This window comes from Aquarana catesbeiana, linkage group LG13 (genome assembly GCF_042186555.1).
Source record: "Aquarana catesbeiana isolate 2022-GZ linkage group LG13, ASM4218655v1, whole genome shotgun sequence".
Taxonomy (NCBI): domain Eukaryota; kingdom Metazoa; phylum Chordata; class Amphibia; order Anura; family Ranidae; genus Aquarana; species Aquarana catesbeiana.
In genome coordinates, this window is record NC_133336.1 from 218,995,299 (window position 1) to 219,015,605 (window position 20,307).

At 56.0% G+C, this 20,307-nt stretch overlaps 1 protein-coding gene across 1 annotated transcript in view; it reads left to right on the forward strand.

The window, feature by feature from the left end:
- NECTIN4 (nectin cell adhesion molecule 4) overlaps positions 1–20,307 on the forward strand; it is a 123,646-nt gene that overhangs the window by 95,144 nt on the left and 8,195 nt on the right. The window contains exons 3-7 of the mRNA XM_073608874.1: positions 1,801–2,091; positions 2,202–2,313; positions 12,432–12,583; positions 18,568–18,715; positions 20,015–20,093. Coding sequence (XP_073464975.1) covers positions 1,801–2,091; positions 2,202–2,313; positions 12,432–12,583; positions 18,568–18,715; positions 20,015–20,093 — 782 coding nt within the window. The remainder of the gene's footprint in view (positions 1–1,800; positions 2,092–2,201; positions 2,314–12,431; positions 12,584–18,567; positions 18,716–20,014; positions 20,094–20,307) is intronic.

The window sequence follows — 20,307 nt, forward strand, 5'->3', positions numbered from 1 at the left end:
TTGAAAAAGACCGAATTTTTAAAAAAAAGTTTATATTTTTAAAATATTTTGTTATAAAATTTTGCAAACAGGTAATTTTTCTCCTTCATTGATGTATGCTGATGAGGCGGCACTGATGGGCACCGATAGGTGGCAGTGATGGGCACTGATGAGGCGGCACTGATGGGCACCGATGGGTGGCAGTGATGGGCACCGATAGGTGGCAGTGATGGGCACCGATGGGTGGCAGTGATGGGCACTGATGGGTGGCAGTGATGGGCACTGATTGCTTACACTGATGGCAGCACTGCTAGGCGGCACTAATTGGCACCACTGCTGGGCATTGATAGGTGGCACTGCTGGGCATTGATAGGTGGCACTGCTGGGCACTGGCAGGTGGCACTGGCAGGCACAGATGAGACGATGTCCCTTTAACATAAGCCAGTGATCATGCTGTCAGCGTGAGGAGAACAAAAAAGCGATTACCGAGCTTCTGTTTACATCATGTGATCAGCTGTCATTGGCTGACATCGGATCACATGATAAGGGGCCGGGATCAGCCCCTTACTCGGATCTGTGATCATTCGAGTCTCCATGACTCAGTGATCACAGCTCACGGTGCGCGTGCACAGGGGAGGACGCCCCATGACAGCCTCCCGCAAATTGAGGTCCGCGCTGTGGCCGTCATTCAGCTATGGCCCGGACCTCAAGTGGTTAATAAAGGAATTGTCCCAATCTGTCTCTGTGTTTTTATTTATTTTTGACACTTTTTTTGGTGAATGAATACAATGTACTCCATACTCATTCACAAAGGGGGGCCGGGATCTGGGGGTCCCCTTGTTAAAGAGGGCTTCTAGATTCCAATAAGCCTCCCGCCTGCAGACCGTTACAACCATCATCCAGTTTTGTGGAGAAGAGGCCCTTGTCCCCATCAACATGGGGACAAGGTGCTTTGGGGCAGGGGGAGCCCCCCTTTCCTGACCTGCCAGCCTGCATGTTCAGATAAAGGTCTGCTATAGATTGCGGGGGTGGGTGGGACCCCCACGCTGTTTTTGCTGCCACTGGTTTGTTTATATTCTGCTGTCAGCTGGGAATCCCGCTGACAGCAGATGAGCCATGGTTGCTAAGAACGCGGCGGCAGGAAGGTCGCCCTGCTCCTGACAACCAGCTATTATCAAACTGATTTAGTTTATTTCAGATTCGTTGAAATTCGTTACTCTTGTATTCGGAAATTGGAATACATCCTGAATTTCTGAATAATACAAATTTTGTCTGAATTTCAATTCACAGAGAAATGAACCGCAGATGTCTACTGACAGACAGATGCCTTGTCTTTATAAAGACATGGATGAGCGAGTTTGGGGTTGGAGGAACTGGACTGGCCTGCACAGAGTCCTGACCTCAACCCAATGGAACACCGTTGGGGTGAATTAGAGAGGAGACTGTGAGCCAGGCCTTCTCATCCAACATCAGTGCCTGACCTCACAAATGCTCTTCTAGAAGAATGGTCAAACATTCCCATAGACACCCTCCTAAACCTTCCCAGAAGAGTTGAAGCTGTTATATCTGCAAAGGGCAGAGCCAACTCAATATTGAATCCTCCGGGTGTCCCAATACTTTTGGTAATATAGTGTACTTGTGGAGGAAAGGATCAGAGGCAGATAATCTACATCCTATACCCTACAATGTGTTGAGGCCTTATACCCCCTCAGTCATAGCAGTGGGCATCTCCAGCCTCTATTTATCCATGCAATGTCTACTATGTGATGAGCCTGTAGAGCATCTTCTTATCTTCTTCTTCTCTTCTTCTTCTTATCACAGTTCCTCCTTTGCCAACGCTGAACCCCGGGCCACCACTGGTGGAAGGAGAGGGCCAGACAATAGTGGCCTCCTGTACAGCAGAAGGAAACCCCGCCCCCAGACTGACCTGGCAGACAGAGGTGATTGGCACAAACTCATCTCGCACTTACGATCATTCCCGATCGACCTCGGTGACCAGTGAGTTTTATGTTGTGCCGGTGCGCAGTATGAATGGCAAGGTGCTGAGCTGTGTGATATCGCACCCTGGCTTCCAGGAGGAGAAGAGGATCACCCATGTGCTCTCTGTCAAGTGTAAGTACTGCCAGCCTGAAGCAATAACTGTCTGAATTGCCACATTGCCATCAAATTCCAGCATTCTGATCCCAGCTGACACCATGGCATCTGATATTTTCCCCCGACAGATCTCGCAGAGGCATCTATACAAGGCCACGAGGGCTGGTTTGTGGGGAAAGATGGCGCTGTCCTCCAATGCTTGTGTGATGGCAACCCGCCGGCAGTCTACCAGTGGTCCAGGTAAGGGTTTCCGTTATACCGACATGAACCAATTTTATTATGGAAAGCGGGTCCAAGCTAAGAATTTGTACAAATCATCCGTCATAGAGTCGTGATCCCAGTCAATGAGAATATGAACTGGCACACATCTGGTAAAGGTCACCTCCATGTCTGCTCACTGACCATTCTGGTGAGAGGTCCCAACCCAACACACACCAAGAGTGACCATCAGTCTCAAGGTCTGATATAGTGTGGACCAAGAGCTACCAAGCCAATCATGTCAGGATCTGTCTGTGATCACTCAGAGCCAATGTAGTGAAGGCTGGCAGTGTGGTGAGGTCATGTGATCACTCAGAACCAATGTAGTGAGGGCTGGCAGTGTGGTGAAGTCATGTGATCATCACTCAGAGCCAATGTAGTGAAGGCTGGCAGTGTAGTGAGGTCATGTGATCACTCAGAACCAATGTAGTGAGGGCCGGCAGTGTGGTGAGGTCATGTGATCACTCAGAACCAATGTAGTGAGGGCTGGCAGTGTGATGAGGTCATGTGATCACTCAGAACCAATGTAGTGAGGGCTGGCAGTGTGGTGAAGTCATGTGATCATCACTCAGAGCCAATGTAGTGAAGGCTGGCAGTGTAGTGAGGTCATGTGATCACTCAGAACCAATGTAGTGAGGGCCGGCAGTGTGGTGAGGTCATGTGATCACTCAGAACCAATGTAGTGAGGGCTGGCAGTGTGATGAGGTCATGTGATCACTCAGAACCAATGTAGTGAAGGCCGGCAGTGTGGTGAGGTCATGTGATCACTCAGAGCCAATGTAGTGAAGGCTGGCAGTGTGGTGAGGTCATGTGATCACTCAGAACCAATGTAGTGAAGGCCGGCAGTGTGGTGAGGTCATGTGATCACTCAGATCCAATGTAGTGAAGGCCGGCAGTGTAGTGAGGTCATGTGATCACTCAGAGCCAATGTAGTGAGGGCTGGCAGTGTGGTGAGGTCATGTGATCATCACTCAGAGCCAATGTAGTGAAGGCTGGCAGTGTGGTGAGGTCATGTGATCACTCAGAGCCAATGTAGTGAAGGCTGGCAGTGTGGTGAGGTCATGTGATCACTCAGAACCAATGTAGTGAAGGCCGGCAGTGTGGTGAGGTCATGTGATCACTCAGATCCAATGTAGTGAAGGCCGGCAGTGTAGTGAGGTCATGTGATCACTCAGAGCCAATGTAGTGAAGGCTGGCAGTGTGGTGAGGTCATGTGATCACTCAGAGCCAATGTAGTGAAGGCTGGCAGTGTGGTGAGGTCATGTGATCACTCAGATCCAATGTAGTGAAGGCCGGCAGTGTAGTGAGGTCATGTGATCACACAGAACCAATGTAGTGAAGGCCGGCAGTGTGGTGAGGTCATGTGATCACTCAGAGCCAATGTAGTGAGGGCTGGCAGTGTGGTGAGGTCATGTGATCACTCAGAACCAATGTAGTGAGGGCTGGCAGTGTGGTGAGGTCATGTGATCACTCAGAGCCAATGTAGTGAAGGCTGGCAGTGTGGTGAGGTCATGTGATCACTCAGAGCCAATGTAGTGAGGGCTGGCAGTGTGGTGAGGTCATGTGATCACTCAGAGCCAATGTAGTGAGGTCTGGCAGTGTGGTGAGGTCATGTGATCACTCAGAGCCAATGTAGTGAAGGCTGGCAGTGTGGTGAGGTCATGTGATCACTCAGAGCCAATGTAATGAAGGCTGGCAGTGTGGTGAGGTCATGTGATCACTCAGAGCCAATGTAGTGAAGGCTGGCAGTGTGGTGAGGTCATATGATCACACAGAACCAATGTAGTGAGGGCTGGCAGTGTGGTGAGGTCATGTGATCACACAGAACCAATGTAGTGAAGGCTGGCAGTGTGGTGAGGTCATGTGATCACACAGAACCAATGTAGTGAGGGCTGGCAGTGTGGTGAGGTCATGTGATCACACAGAACCAATGTAGTGAGGGCTGGCAGTGTGGTGAGGTCATGTGATCACTCAGAGCCAATGTAGTGAAGGCCGGCAGTGTGGTGAGGTCATGTGATCACACAGAGCCAATGTAGTGAAGGCTGGCAGTGTGGTGAGGTCATGTGATCACACAGAACCAATGTAGTGAGGGCTGGCAGTGTGGTGAGGTCATGTGATCACTCAGAGCCAATGTAGTGAAGGCTGGCAGTGTGGTGAGGTCATGTGATCACTCAGAGCCAATGTAGTGAAGGCTGGCAGTGTGGTGAGGTCATGTGATCACACAGAACCAATGTAGTGAGGGCTGGCAGTGTGGTGAGGTCATGTGATCACTCAGAGCCAATGTAGTGAGGTCTGGCAGTGTGGTGAGGTCATGTGATCACACAGAACCAATGTAGTGAAGGCTGGCAGTGTGGTGAGGTCATGTGATCACACAGAACCAATGTAGTGAAGGCCGGCAGTGTGGTGAGGTCATGTGATCACTCAGAGCCAATGTAGTGAAGGCTGGCAGTGTGGTGAGGTCATGTGATCACTCAGAACCAATGTAGTGAAGGCTGGCAGTGTGGTGAGGTCATGTGATCACTCAGAGCCAATGTAGTGAAGGCCGGCAGTGTGGTGAGGTCATGTGATCATCACTCAGAACCAATGTAGTGAGGGCCGGCAGTGTGGTGAGGTCATGTGATCACTCAGAAGCAATGTAGTGAAGGCTGGCAGTGTGGTGAGGTCATGTGATCACTCAGAACCAATGTAGTGAAGGCTGGCAGTGTGGTGAGGTCATGTGATCATCACTCAGAACCAATGTAGTGAGGGCCGGCAGTGTGGTGAGGTCATGTGATCACACAGAACCAATGTAGTGAGGTCTGGCAGTGTGGTGAGGTCATGTGATCATCACTCAGAACCAATGTAGTGAGGGCCGGCAGTGTGGTGAGGTCATGTGATCACACAGAACCAATGTAGTGAAGGCTGGCAGTGTGGTGAGGTCATGTGATCACACAGAACCAATGTAGTGAAGGCTGGCAGTGTGGTGAGGTCATGTGATCACTCAGAACCAATGTAGTGAAGGCTGGCAGTGTGGTGAGGTCATGTGATCACTCAGAACCAATGTAGTGAAGGCTGGCAGTGTGGTGAGGTCATGTGATCACTCAGAGCCAATGTAGTGAAGGCTGGCAGTGTGGTGAGGTCATGTGATCACTCAGAGCCAATGTAGTGAGGGCCGGCAGTGTGGTGAGGTCATGTGATCACTCAGAGCCAATGTAGTGAGGGCTGGCAGTGTAGTGAGGTCATGTGATCACTCAGAGCCAATGTAGTGAAGGCTGGCAGTGTGGTGAGGTCATGTGATCACTCAGAGCCAATGTAGTGAAGGCAGGCAGTGTGGTGAGGTCATGTGATCATCACTCAGAGCCAATGTAGTGAGGGCTGGCAGTGTGGTGAGGTCATGTGATCATCACTCAGAGCCAATGTAGTGAAGGCTGGCAGTGTGGTGAGGTCATGTGATCACTCAGATCCAATGTAGTGAAGGCCGGCAGTGTAGTGAGGTCATGTGATCACTCAGAGCCAATGTAGTGAAGGCTGGCAGTGTGGTGAGGTCATGTGATCACTCAGAGCCAATGTAGTGAAGGCCGGCAGTGTGGTGAGGTCATGTGATCACTCAGATCCAATGTAGTGAAGGCCGGCAGTGTAGTGAGGTCATGTGATCACACAGAACCAATGTAGTGAAGGCCGGCAGTGTGGTGAGGTCATGTGATCACTCAGAGCCAATGTAGTGAGGGCTGGCAGTGTGGTGAGGTCATGTGATCACTCAGAGCCAATGTAGTGAAGGCTGGCAGTGTGGTGAGGTCATGTGATCACTCAGAACCAATGTAGTGAGGGCTGGCAGTGTGGTGAGGTCATGTGATCACTCAGAGCCAATGTAGTGAAGGCTGGCAGTGTGGTGAGGTCATGTGATCACTCAGAGCCAATGTAGTGAGGGCTGGCAGTGTGGTGAGGTCATGTGATCACTCAGAGCCAATGTAGTGAGGTCTGGCAGTGTGGTGAGGTCATGTGATCACTCAGAGCCAATGTAGTGAAGGCTGGCAGTGTGGTGAGGTCATGTGATCACTCAGAGCCAATGTAGTGAAGGCTGGCAGTGTGGTGAGGTCATGTGATCACTCAGAGCCAATGTAGTGAGGGCTGGCAGTGTGGTGAGGTCATGTGATCACACAGAACCAATGTAGTGAGGGCTGGCAGTGTGGTGAGGTCATGTGATCACACAGAACCAATGTAGTGAAGGCTGGCAGTGTGGTGAGGTCATGTGATCACACAGAACCAATGTAGTGAGGGCTGGCAGTGTGGTGAGGTCATGTGATCACACAGAACCAATGTAGTGAGGGCTGGCAGTGTGGTGAGGTCATGTGATCACACAGAACCAATGTAGTGAGGGCTGGCAGTGTGGTGAGGTCATGTGATCACTCAGAGCCAATGTAGTGAAGGCTGGCAGTGTGGTGAGGTCATGTGATCACTCAGAGCCAATGTAGTGAAGGCTGGCAGTGTGGTGAGGTCATGTGATCACACAGAACCAATGTAGTGAGGGCTGGCAGTGTGGTGAGGTCATGTGATCACTCAGAGCCAATGTAGTGAGGTCTGGCAGTGTGGTGAGGTCATGTGATCACTCAGAGCCAATGTAGTGAAGGCCGGCAGTATAGTGAGGTCATGTGATCACTCAGAACCAATGTAGTGAAGGCCGGCAGTGTGGTGTGGTGTGTCCTCACACAGACACAATGCGGGAAGAAAGGACTGCTGATAACCAGTAAGTCTGTTTATATGTGATCATCTGATCATATGGTAAAGGGTCGCTGTGGCATCCAGATCTGGGAGGGGCATCCATGGAGGATTCCCAGAGCCCCGCCTCCCATGTGCCCCCTGCGGTGAGCATCCAGTGCGCCCTGCGACCCTTGTGTCCCCCGGATCATGGTAAAGGCAGGGGGCACATGGGAGGCGGGGCTCTGGGAATCCTCCATGGATGCCCCTCCCAGATCTGGATGCCTGGGGCACGGATGGAAGGGGGTGGGGTCAGGGGGGTCCTGAAGGTTCTAGCTAAGCCTCTGATACCCGCCATGTGATAATTGTGTCCCCCCTATACATTGTAAAGCGCTTCGTAAACTGTTGGCGCTATATAAATTGTGTATAATAATAATAATAATAATAATAATTGGAGCAGTGCAACGGAGGAGGGGGGGTGAATATATATGATATGGAGCAGTGCAGCGGGGGGAGTGCAGTGTGGCAGGAGGTGTGCAGTGCGGCGGGGGGGCAGTGCGGCGGGGAATGCAGTGCGGTAGGGGGGTGCAGTGCGGCGGGGGTGTGCAGTGTGGCAGGGGGTGTGGAGTGCGGCGGGGGGTGCAGTGGCAGTGGGGGGAGTGCAGTGCAGTGGGGGGTTGCAGTGCGGCGGAGGAGTGCAGTGCGGTAGGGGGTGTGCAGAGAGTGGTGGGGGTGTGCAGTGTGGCAGGGGGAGTTTAGTGCGGCGGGGGGTGTGCAGTACGGTGGGGGGTGCAGTGCGGCGGGGGGTGTGCAGTACGGTGGGGTGTGCAGTACGGTGGGGGGTGCAGTACGGTGGGGGGGCGCAGTGCGGCGGGGGGTGTGCAGTACGGCAGGGGGGGTGCAGTGCGGCGGGGGGTGCAGTACGGTGGGGGGTGCAGTGCGGCGGGGGGGTGCAGTACGGCAGGGGGGGTGCAGTGCGGCAGGGGGGGTGCAGTACGGCGGGGGGTGCAGTGCGGCGGGGTGTGCAGTACGGTGGGGTGTGCAGTGCGGCGGGGTGTGGGCAGTACAGTGGGGGGTGCAGTACGGTGGGGGGGTGCAGTGCGGCAGGGGGGTGCAGTACGGTGGGGGGGTGCAGTACGGTGGGGGGGCGCAGTGCGGCGGGGGGGTGCAGTACGGCGGGGGGGTGCAGTGCGGCAGGGGGTGTGCAGTACGGCAGGGGGGGTGCAGTACGGTGGGGGGTGCAGTACGGTGGGGGGTGCAGTGCGGCGGGGGGTGTGCAGTACGGTGGGGTGTGCAGTGCGGCGGGGTGTGGGCAGTACGGCGGGGGTGTGCAGTGCGGCGGGGGGTGCAGTGCGGCGGGGGTGTGCAGTGCGGCGGGGGTGTGCAGTACAGTGGGGGTGTGCAGTACGGCAGGGGGGTGCAGTACGGTGGGGAGTGCAGTATGGCGGGGGGTTGCAGTACGGCGGGGGGTGCAGTGCGGCGGGAGGAGTAGTGCGGTGGGGGGAGCAGTGCGGCGGGGGGTGTGCAGTACGGTGGGGGCTGCAGTGCGGCGGGGGGTGCAGTACGGCGGGGGGTGCAGTACGGTGGGGGGTGCAGTACGGCGGGGGGTGCAGTACGGCGGGGGGACCAGTGCGGCGGGGGGACCAGTGCGGCGGGGGGAGCAGTGCGGCGGGGGGGTGTGCAGTACGGTGGGGGGTGCAGTACGGTGGGGGGTGCAGTGCGGCAGGGGGTGTGCAGTACGGTGGGGGGTGCAGTGCGGCGTGGGGTGTGCAGTACGGTGGGGGGTGCAGTACGGTGGGGGGTGCAGTGCGGCGGGGGGTGTGCAGTACGGTGGGGGGTGCAGTGCGGCGGGGGGGTGCAGTACGGTGGGGGGGGTGCAGTGCGGCAGGGGGTGTGCAGTACGGTGGGATGTGCAGTGCGGCGGGGTGTGGGCAGTACGGTGGGGGGGTGCAGTGCGGCAGGGGGGTGCAGTATGGCGGGGGGGTGCAGTGCGGCAGGGGGTGTGCAGTACGGCAGGGGGTGTGCAGTACGGTGGGGGGTGCAGTGCGGCAGGGGGTGTGCAGTGCGGCGGGGGGGTGCAGTGCGGCGGGGGGTGCAGTACGGCGGGGGGTGCAGTGCGGCGGGAGGTGCAGTGCGGCGGGAGGTGTGCAGTACGGCGGGGGGTGCAGTGCGGCGGGAGGAGTAGTGCGGTGGGGGGAGCAGTGCGGCGGGGGGTGTGCAGTACGGTGGGGGCTGCAGTGCGGCGGGGGGTGCAGTACGGCGGGGGGTGCAGTGCGGCGGGGGGTGCAGTACGGTGGGGGGTGCAGTACGGCGGGGGGTGCAGTACGGCGGGGGGTGCAGTGCGGCGGGGGGACCAGTGCGGCGGGGGGACCAGTGCGGCGGGGGGAGCAGTGCGGCGGGGGGGTGTGCAGTACGGTGGGGGGTGCAGTACGGTGGGGGGTGCAGTGCGGCAGGGGGTGTGCAGTACGGTGGGGGGTGCAGTGCGGCGTGGGGTGTGCAGTACGGTGGGGGGTGCAGTACGGTGGGGGGTGCAGTGCGGCGGGGGGTGTGCAGTACGGTGGGGGGTGCAGTGCGGCGGGGGGGTGCAGTACGGTGGGGGGGGTGCAGTGCGGCAGGGGGTGTGCAGTATGGTGGGATGTGCAGTGCGGCGGGGTGTGGGCAGTACGGTGGGGGGGTGCAGTGCGGCAGGGGGGTGCAGTATGGCGGGGGGGTGCAGTGCGGCAGGGGGTGTGCAGTACGGCAGGGGGTGTGCAGTACGGCAGGGGGTGTGCAGTACGGCAGGGGGTGTGCAGTACGGTGGGGGGTGCAGTGCGGCAGGGGGTGTGCAGTGCGGCGGGGGGGTGCAGTGCTGCGGGGGGTGCAGTACGGCGGGGGGTGCAGTGCGGCGGGAGGTGCAGTGCGGCGGGAGGTGTGCAGTACGGCGGGGGGTGCAGTGCGGCGGGGGGTGCAGTGCGGCGGGGGGTGTGCAGTACGGTGGGGGGTGCAGTGCGGCGGGGGGTGCAGTGCGGCGGGGGGGTGCAGTACGGTGGGGGGTGCAGTGCGGCGGGGGGTGCAGTACGGCGGGGGGTGCAGTGCGGCGGGGGGTGCAGTACGGTGGGGGGTGCAGTACGGCGGGGGGTGCAGTGCGGCGGGGGGACCAGTGCGGCGGGGGGACCAGTGCGGCGGGGGGAGCAGTGCGGCGGGGGGGTGTGCAGTACGGTGGGGGGTGCAGTACGGTGGGGGGTGCAGTGCGGCAGGGGGTGTGCAGTACGGTGGGGGGTGCAGTGCGGCGTGGGGTGTGCAGTACGGTGGGGGGTGCAGTACGGTGGGGGGTGCAGTGCGGCGGGGGGTGTGCAGTACGGTGGGGGGTGCAGTGCGGCGGGGGGGTGCAGTACGGTGGGGGGGGTGCAGTGCGGCAGGGGGTGTGCAGTACGGTGGGATGTGCAGTGCGGCGGGGTGTGGGCAGTACGGTGGGGGGGTGCAGTGCGGCAGGGGGGTGCAGTATGGCGGGGGGGTGCAGTGCGGCAGGGGGTGTGCAGTACGGCAGGGGGTGTGCAGTACGGCAGGGGGTGTGCAGTACGGTGGGGGGTGCAGTGCGGCAGGGGGTGTGCAGTGCGGCGGGGGGGTGCAGTGCTGCGGGGGGTGCAGTACGGCGGGGGGTGCAGTGCGGCGGGAGGTGCAGTGCGGCGGGAGGTGTGCAGTACGGCGGGGGGTGCAGTGCGGCGGGGGGTGCAGTGCGGCGGGGGGTGCAGTACGGTGGGGGGTGCAGTGCGGCGGGGGGTGCAGTGCGGCGGGGGGGTGCAGTACGGTGGGGGGTGCAGTGCGGCGGGGGGTGTGCAGTGCGGCGGGGTGTGCAGTGCGGCGGGGGGTGCAGTGCGGCGGGGGGTGCAGTGCGGCGGGGGGTGCAGTACGGCGGGGGGTGCAGTGCGGCGGGGGGTGCAGTGCGGCAGGGGGGGTGCAGTACGGCGGGGGGTGCAGTGCGGCGGGGGGTGCAGTGCGGCGGGGGGTGCAGTACGGTGGGGGGGTGCAGTGCGGCGGGGGGTGTGCAGTACGGTGGGGTGTGCAGTGCGGCGGGGTGTGCAGTGCGGCGGGGGGTGTGCAGTACGGTGGGGGCTGCAGTGCGGCGGGGGGGTGCAGTACGGTGGGGGGTGTGCAGTGCGGCGGGGGGGGTGCAGTACGGTGGGGGGGGTGCAGTGCGGCGGGGGGTGTGCAGTACGGTGGGGGGGGTGCAGTGCGGTGGTGGTGTGCAGTGCGGCGGTGGGGGTGCAGTACGGTGGGGGGGGTGCAGTGCGGTGGGGGTGTGCAGTGCGGCGGGGGGTGTGTAGTACGGTGGGGGTGTGCAGCACGGTGGGGGGGGTGCAGCGCGGTGGGGGTGTGCAGTGCGGCGGGGGTGTGCAGTGCGGCGGGGGGTGTGCAGTACGGTGGGGGGGTGCAGTGCGGCGGGGGGGGTGCAGTACGGTGGGGGGTGTGCAGTGTGGTGGGGGGTGTGCAGTGCGGCGGGGGGTGTGCAGTACGGTGGGGGGGTGCAGTGCGGCGGGGGGTGTGCAGTACGGTGGGGGGGTGCAGTGCGGTGGGGGGGGTGCAGTGCGGGGGGGGGGAGTATCGTGCGGTCAGGCGAGGGGGGAAATTCAGTCGAATCTCGCTGACGTCAGCCAGCCTCCGGCTTGGATATAAATTCACAGATGAAAGTGAAGATGTCATCTGGGATGAGACAGAAATCGCTGATTCATCCAAAAAAGGAGAAGCAGCGAAACGCGTCATGACACGTCTGGGTGAGAGCGATACGAAGTGCGGACCGGTCATGTCAGCCTGGGTATTCGCCATTTCTGGGGTCCTCATCAAGTCATCATAGACAGTCTCTATGGTCATTAGACAGGAGGGGCCCCGGGGCCCTTCTCAGCGCTCTCATGTCTGGACACCTCGGGGCTCCTCGCCCGTCACTGTGTGGGAATCGGAGCAGCTGGAGATTCTGGTTGGACCGGTTGATGATGTCATAGGATGATCACACCTTTCCTGCGAGCCACGGCTTGTGTCTGAGTAACCCTTTCATCTGTAGAGACGAGAAGATTTTCCGGCACACCACTGACTTCCTGCCCCGATGTCCCCCAACAGGCAGCGCACACTGATTGCCGAGTGATCAGCAGTGGAAAATCCCCGACTCATTATCCAACCCCGAGACTGAATGTGTTACATTGTAGCATTGCATCCGATGGACTCCACAAATACATTTCACCTTCCAAATTTTCTATAAATTTGGGGTGGTGGATCCCTGATGAGAGGTGCCGGGGGGGCGTATTGTCAGATACCAGAATGTGGCCCCCGGGTACTCAGGGGCCACTACTCGACTCTTGGGTGAAAGTATTGGCGGTTCCCATCCTGCATACAATGCTGAATATTCCCGGGAATTGTATGGAATCGGTATTTTATCCTCTGATTTTCTCTTCCAGGGAGAACGGATCTCTTCCCAAGGAGGTGACCATTGATGGGGACAGATTGATCTTTCCGGGGCCCCTGAGTGCTACGGACGCAGGTCTCTATAAATGCCAGGCATCCAATGACGTGGGCAGCAGACAAGCCAGTGTCAACATCTCTATAGCCGGTCAGTATACATCGGGCCCTTCTACTCCCTGTATAGGACCCTGAGGGGTCTGAGGTGTCATGACGGGGGAGGGGGGTCCCCTCTAGCTCAGCCACAATTCCTGTCTAATATGTTAATATATATATATAGTCTATATGTGTGTAATGACATCATATATGAGGCCCCACCCACATCACCAACATCCCCTCCCACTCATAGATGACCCCGGTATGTCTGTGTTATTGAGAAGTAATATTGTGATACGTTGGGGGTCTCTGCATCACTGGCAGCTTTTGTTTCTCCAAATTTGTGGAAGCAAAGCACATTATCATCAGCATAAAACAAACAAAGCAAATCATCCGCTCACCACCAGCATCATCCTGTCCTACAAAGTGTCCATTCACCACCACCATCATCCTGTCCTACAAAGTGTCCGTTCACCACCACCATCATCCTGTCCTACAAAGTGTCCATTCACCACCAGCATCATCCTGTCCTACAAAGTGTCCATTCACCACCACCATCATCCTGTCCTACAAAGTGTCCGCTCACCACCAGCATCATCCTGTCCTACAAAGTGTCCATTCACCACCACCATCATCCTGTCCTACAAAGTGTCCATTCACCACCACCATCATCCTGTCCTACAAAGTGTCCGTTCACCACCACCATCATCCTGTCCTACAAAGTGTCCATTCACCACCACCATCATCCTGTCCTACAAAGTGTCCGCTCACCACCAGCATCATCCTGTCCTACAAAGTGTCCGTTCACCACCACCATCATCCTGTCCTACAAAGTGTCCGTTCACCACCACCATCATCCTGTCCTACAAAGTGTCCATTCACCACCACCATCACCCTGTCCTACAAAGTGTCCATTCACCACCACCATCATCCTGTCCTACAAGGTGTCCGTTCACCACCACCATCATCCTGTCCTACAAAGTGTCCGTTCACCACCAGCATCATCCTGTCCTACAAAGTGTCCCCTCACCACCAGCATCATCCTGTCCTACAAAGTGTCCCCTCACCACCAGCATCATCCTGTCCTACAAAGTGTTCGCTCACAACCCGGGATCATCCTGTCCTACAAAATGTCCATTCACCACCAGCATCACCCTGTCCTACAAAGTGTCCGTTCACCACCAGCATCATCCTGTCCTACAAAGTGTCCGTTCACCACCACCATCACCCTGTCCTACAAGGTGTCCGTTCACCACCAGCATCATCCTGTCCTACAAAGTGTCCATTCACCACCAGCATCATCCTGTCCTACAAAGTGTCCGTTCACCACCACCATCATCCTGTCCTACAAAGTGTCCGTTCACCACCACCATCATCCTGTCCTACAAAGTGTCCCCTCACCACCACCATCATCCTGTCCTACAAAGTGTCCGTTCACCACCAGCATCATCCTGTCCTACAAAGTGTCCATTCACCACCACCATCATCCTGTCCTACAAAGTGTCCGTTCACCACCACCATCATCCTGTCCTACAAAGTGTCCATTCACCACCAGCATCATCCTGTCCTACAAAGTGTCCGTTCACCACCACCATCATCCTGTCCTACAAAGTGTCCGTTCACCACCACCATCATCCTGTCCTACAAAGTGTCCCCTCACCACCACCATCATCCTGTCCTACAAAGTGTCCGTTCACCACCACCATCATCCTGTCCTACAAAGTGTCCCCTCACCACCACCATCATCCTGTCCTACAAAGTGTCCATTCACCACCAGCATCATCCTGTCCTACAAGGTGTCCGCTCACCACCAGCATCATCCTGTCCTACAAAGTGTCCGTTCACCACCACCATCATCCTGTCCTACAAAGTGTCCGCTCACCACCAGCATCATCCTGTCCTACAAAGTGTCCGTTCACCACCACCATCATCCTGTCCTACAAAGTGTCCGTTCACCACCACCATCATCCTGTCCTACAAAGTGTCCATTCACCACCAGCATCATCCTGTCCTACAAAGTGTCCATTCACCACCACCATCATCCTGTCCTACAAAGTGTCCATTCACCACCACCATCATCCTGTCCTACAAAGTGTCCATTCACCACCACCATCATCCTGTCCTACAAAGTGTCCGTTCACCACCACCATCATCCTGTCCTACAAAGTGTCCGCTCACCACCAGCATCATCCTGTCCTACAAAGTGTCCGTTCACCACCACCATCATCCTGTCCTACAAAGTGTCCGTTCACCACCACCATCATCCTGTCCTACAAAGTGTCCATTCACCACCACCATCACCCTGTCCTACAAAGTGTCCGTTCACCACCACCATCATCCTGTCCTACAAGGTGTCCGTTCACCACCAGCATCATCCTGTCCTACAAAGTGTCCGCTCACCACCACCATCATCCTGTCCTACAAAGTGTCCATTCACCACCACCATCATCCTGTCCTACAAAGTGTCCGCTCACCACCAGCATCATCCTGTCCTACAAAGTGTCCATTCACCACCAGCATCATCCTGTCCTACAAAGTGTCCCCTCACCACCAGCATCATCCTGTCCTACAAAGTGTCCCCTCACCACCAGCATCATCCTGTCCTACAAAGTGTTCGCTCACAACCCGGGATCATCCTGTCCTACAAAATGTCCATTCACCACCAGCATCACCCTGTCCTACAAAGTGTCCATTCACCACCAGCATCATCCTGTCCTACAAAGTGTCCGCTCACCACCACCATCATCCTGTCCTACAAAGTGTCCATTCACCACCAGCATCATCCTGTCCTACAAAGTGTTCGCTCACAACCCGGGATCATCCTGTCCTACAAAGTGTCCATTCACCACCAGCATCACCCTGTCCTACAAAATGTCCATTCACCACCAGCATCATCCTGTCCTACAAAGTGTCCGTTCACCACCAGCATCATCCTGTCCTACAAAGTGTCCGTTCACCACCAGCATCATCCTGTCCTACAAAGTGTCCATTCACCACCAGCATCATCCTGTCCTACAAAGTGTCCATTCACCACCAGCATCATCCTGTCCTACAAAGTGTCCATTCACCACCACCATCATCCTGTCCTACAAAGTGTCCATTCACCACCACCATCATCCTGTCCTACAAAGTGTCCGCTCACCACCACCATCATCCTGTCCTACAAAGTGTCCATTCACCACCAGCATCATCCTGTCCTACAAAGTGTCCGTTCACCACCAGCATCATCCTGTCCTACAAAGTGTCCATTCACCACCAGCATCATCCTGTCCTACAAAGTGTCCATTCACCACCACCATCATCCTGTCCTACAAAGTGTCCGCTCACCACCAGCATCATCCTGTCCTACAAAGTGTCCATTCACCACCAGCATCATCCTGTCCTACAAAGTGTTCGCTCACAACCCGGGATCATCCTGTCCTACAAAGTGTCCGCTCACCACCAGCATCATCCTGTCCTACAAAGTGTCCGCTCACCACCAGCATCATCCTGTCCTACAAAGTGTTCGCTCACAACCCGGGATCATCCTGTCCTACAAAGTGTCCATTCACCACCAGCATCATCCTGTCCTACAAAGTGTTCGCTCACAACCCGGGATCATCCTGTCCTACAAAGTGTCCGCTCACCACCAGCATCAGCCTGTCCTACAAAGTGTCCGCTCACCACCACCATCATCCTGTCCTACAAAGTGTCCGCTCACCACAACCATCATCCTGTCCTACAAAGTGTCCACTCACCACCAGCATCATCCTGTCCTACAAAGTGTCCGCTCACCACCACCATCATCCTGTCCTACAAAGTGTCCATTCACCACCAGCATCATCCTGTCCTACAAAGTGTCCATTCACCACCAGCATCATCCTGTCCTACAAAGTGTCCGCTCACCACCACCATCATCCTGTCCTACAAAGTGTCCATTCACCACCACCATCATCCTGTCCTACAAAGTGTCCATTCACCACCAGCATCATCCTGTCCTACAAAGTGTCCATTCACCACCAGCATCATCCTGTCCTACAAAGTGTCCATTCACCAGCATCATCCTGTCCTACAAAGTGTCCGTTCACCACCAGCATCATCCTGTCCTACAAAGTGTCCGCTCACCACCAGCATCATCCTGTCCTACAAAGTGTCCGCTCACCACCAGCATCATCCTGTCCTACAAAGTGTCCGCTCACCACCAGCATCATCCTGTCCTACAAAGTGTCCGCTCACCTCCAGCATCATCCTGTCCTACAAAGTGTCCATTCACCACCACCATCATCCTGTCCTACAAAGTGTCCCCTCACCACCAGCATCATCCTGTCCTACAAAGTGTCCATTCACCTCCAGCATCATCCTGTCCTACAAAGTGTCCATTCACCACCAGCATCATCCTGTCCTACAAAGTGTCCGCTCACCACCACCATCATCCTGTCCTACAAAGTGTCCGCTCACCACCAGCATCATCCTGTCCTACAAAGTGTCCATTCACCACCACCATCATCCTGTCCTACAAAGTGTCCATTCACCACCAGCATCATCCTGTCCTACAAAGTGTTCGCTCACAACCCGGGATCATCCTGTCCTACAAAGTGTCCGCTCACCACCACCATCATCCTGTCCTACAAAGTGTCCATTCACCACCAGCATCATCCTGTCCTACAAAGTGTTCGCTCACAACCCGGGATCATCCTGTCCTACAAAGTGTCCATTCACCACCAGCATCATCCTGTCCTACAAAGTGTCCATTCACCACCAGCATCACCCTGTCCTACAAAGTGTCCATTCACCACCACCATCATCCTGTCCTACAAAGTGTCCATTCACCACCAGCAGCTTTAAGTCCCAACTCCACACTGTGTGTGTGCAGTGTGTGCAGTGTGTATGTGTGCAGTGTGTATTGTGCAGTGTGTGTGTGCACTGTGTATGTGTGCACTGTGTATGTGTGCAGTGTGTATGTGTGTATGTGTGCAGTGTATGTGTGTAGTGTGCAGTGTGCAGTGTGATTGTGTGCAGTGTATGTGTACTGTGTGTGCAGAGTTCAGACACCAGTGGGTATACTTTCTATGTAGGGTTGTCACCTGCTCGGTATGAATGGGACTTGACAGCCATGTTTTCCCCCATAAGGCCGAGATCATTTCCCGGAGGAAATCGGCGCTGTGTTTAGTGTCTGTGCAGCTCTTCTGGTGACTCTGTAGAAATGGTTTTCTCATTATGGGCTCTGTGTGCAGCTCAATATGACCCCCAAACTCAGCATCAAAGTGCGTCTAAGCAGGATAGGTGAGGTGTGGTTGAGGTGGGGAGGGAACTTCAAAGTGAAGTCTACATGAAAAGCTGGAATTAGAGAGAAGTGACATGAAAGTTTTCTCTGCCCACCTGATGGAGGATTAGAACCTCAGACAAAATGCGATATGAGAAGGTGGTCCAGAGACAGGTAGATATCCCCATAACACTCCAAGACCCAATTTCACACTCCAAGAACCAATTCCACACTCCAAGAACCAACTCCACACTCCGAGACCAACTCCAAACTCTAAGACCCAACTCCACACTCCGAGACCAACTCCAAACTCTAAGACCCAACTCCACACTCCGAGGCCCAACTTCACACTGCAAGACCAAATTCCAAACTCCATGACCGAATTCCAAACTCCAAGACCCAACTCCAAACTCCAAGACCCAACTCCACACTCCCCGAGACCGACTCCACACTCCCCGAGACCGACTCCACACTCCCCGAGACCGACTCCACACTCCCCGAGACCGACTCCACACTCCCCGAGACCGACTCCACACTCCCCGAGACCGACTCCACACTCCGAGACCAACTCCACTCTCCGAGGCCCAATTCCACACTCCATGACCCATTTCCACACTGTGAGACCCAAATCCACACTCCAAGACCCAAATCCACACTCCAAGACCCAAATCCACACTCCAAGACCCAATTCCACACTCTCCTCTCAACCAAAATGTACTACAAATCACCCATCTATTATTACTGATAACTTCATATTTCACCTCATGTGTCATCTTCATCCTTCCTTTCATCCACAGAGAGCGAGCCTAGGAAGGTGGACCTCATGTCTGTGTCACTGGTGTCAGTGGCTGTGGTGACCGCCATCCTGCTGATGATCCTGGTGATAACGGTTGTTATGGTGAATCGTCATCATAAAAGGAAGACAAAGAGACTCTCCGATAAAATGTACGTTCCAGGAACAGGAGCCTTCCCTCTCCTACTACCATTATATATGCAGCCAGGGGCAGATGGGGGGATACAACCAGAGCAGATAGGTGGGGATTTGGGCACCTGGGGCCCTCTGTAAAACACTCATTGGAGATGGGAGGTTGGGGCCCTCAGTAATGGAGGCAGGGAATCTCAGGGTTTGGAGGCCTCTATAATAGAAACAGGATATCTGGGGGTCTTGGGCCCTCTGAAGTACAGGCAGAAGATCTGGGGCCCTCTGTAATGGGGACAGAGGATCTGGGGGTCTGGGGCCCTCTGTAACGGGGACAGAGGATCTGGGGGTCTGGGGCCCTCTGTAATGGGGACAGAGGATCTGGGGGTCTGGGGCCCTCTGTAATTGGGACAGAGGATCTGGGGGTCTGGGGCCCTCTGTAACGGGGACAGAGGATCTGGGGGTCTGGGGCCCTCTGTAATGGGGACAGAGGATCTGGGGGTCTGGGGCCCTCTGTAATGGGGACAGAGGATCTGGGGGTCTGGGGCCCTCTGTAATTGGGACAGAGGATCTGGGGGTCTGGGGCCCTCTGAAGTACAGGCAGAAGATCTGGGGCCCTCTGTAATTGGGACAGAGGATCTGGGGGTCTGGGGCCCTCTGTAATTGGGACAGAGGATCTGGGGGTCTGGGGCCCTCTGTAATGGGGACAGAGAATCTGGGGGTCTGGGGCCCTCTGTAATGGGGACAGAGGATCTGGTGGTCTGGGGCCCTCTGTAATTGGGACAGAGGATCTGGGGGTCTGGGGCCCTCTGTAATGGGGACAGAGGATCTGGAGGTCTGGGGCCCTCTGTAATTGGGACAGAGGATCTGGGGGTCTGGGGCCCTCTGTAATGGGGACAGAGGATCTGGGGGTCTGGGGCCCTCTGTAATGGGGACAGAGGATCTGGGGGTCTGGGGCCCTCTGTAATTGGGACAGAGGATCTGGGGGTCTGGGGCCCTCTGTAATGGGGACAGAGGATCTGGAGGTCTGGGGCCCTCTGTAATGGGGACAGAGGATCTGGGGGTCTGGGGCCCTCTGTAATTGGGACAGAGGATCTGGGGGTCTGGGGCCCTCTGTAATTGGGACAGAGGATCTGGAGGTCTGGGGCCCTCTGTAATTGTGACAGGGGGTCTGGGGCCCTCTGTAATACAATGATGTGCATTGATAGGGGTCCTGTTGGTCATGTAGTCCTCCCCCATCAGCAGATATCCACCATATAGGACACTCTGACGTCTCCTACTATCCGCGTCACCTTGTTGTCAGTCATTGTTTTCCTGTTTTTCAGTGAGGAACTTTCTACGTTGTCCAGACAGGCATCAAGGAGAAGACTTTCCATCTCCACCAGCACTGACACCCGCATGCAGGTGAGAGAAGAGCCCCCCTCATCCTATATGGAGGGTGTCACCATTCCTCCTCTGTCTTCTGACTTCTTAAAGGAATGATCTGGATATAATGGTCCGGATATAATAATCCAGATATAATAACCCAGATATAATAATCCAGATATAATGGTCCAGATATAATAATCCAGATATAATGGTCCAGATATAATAATCCAGATATAATAATCCAGATATA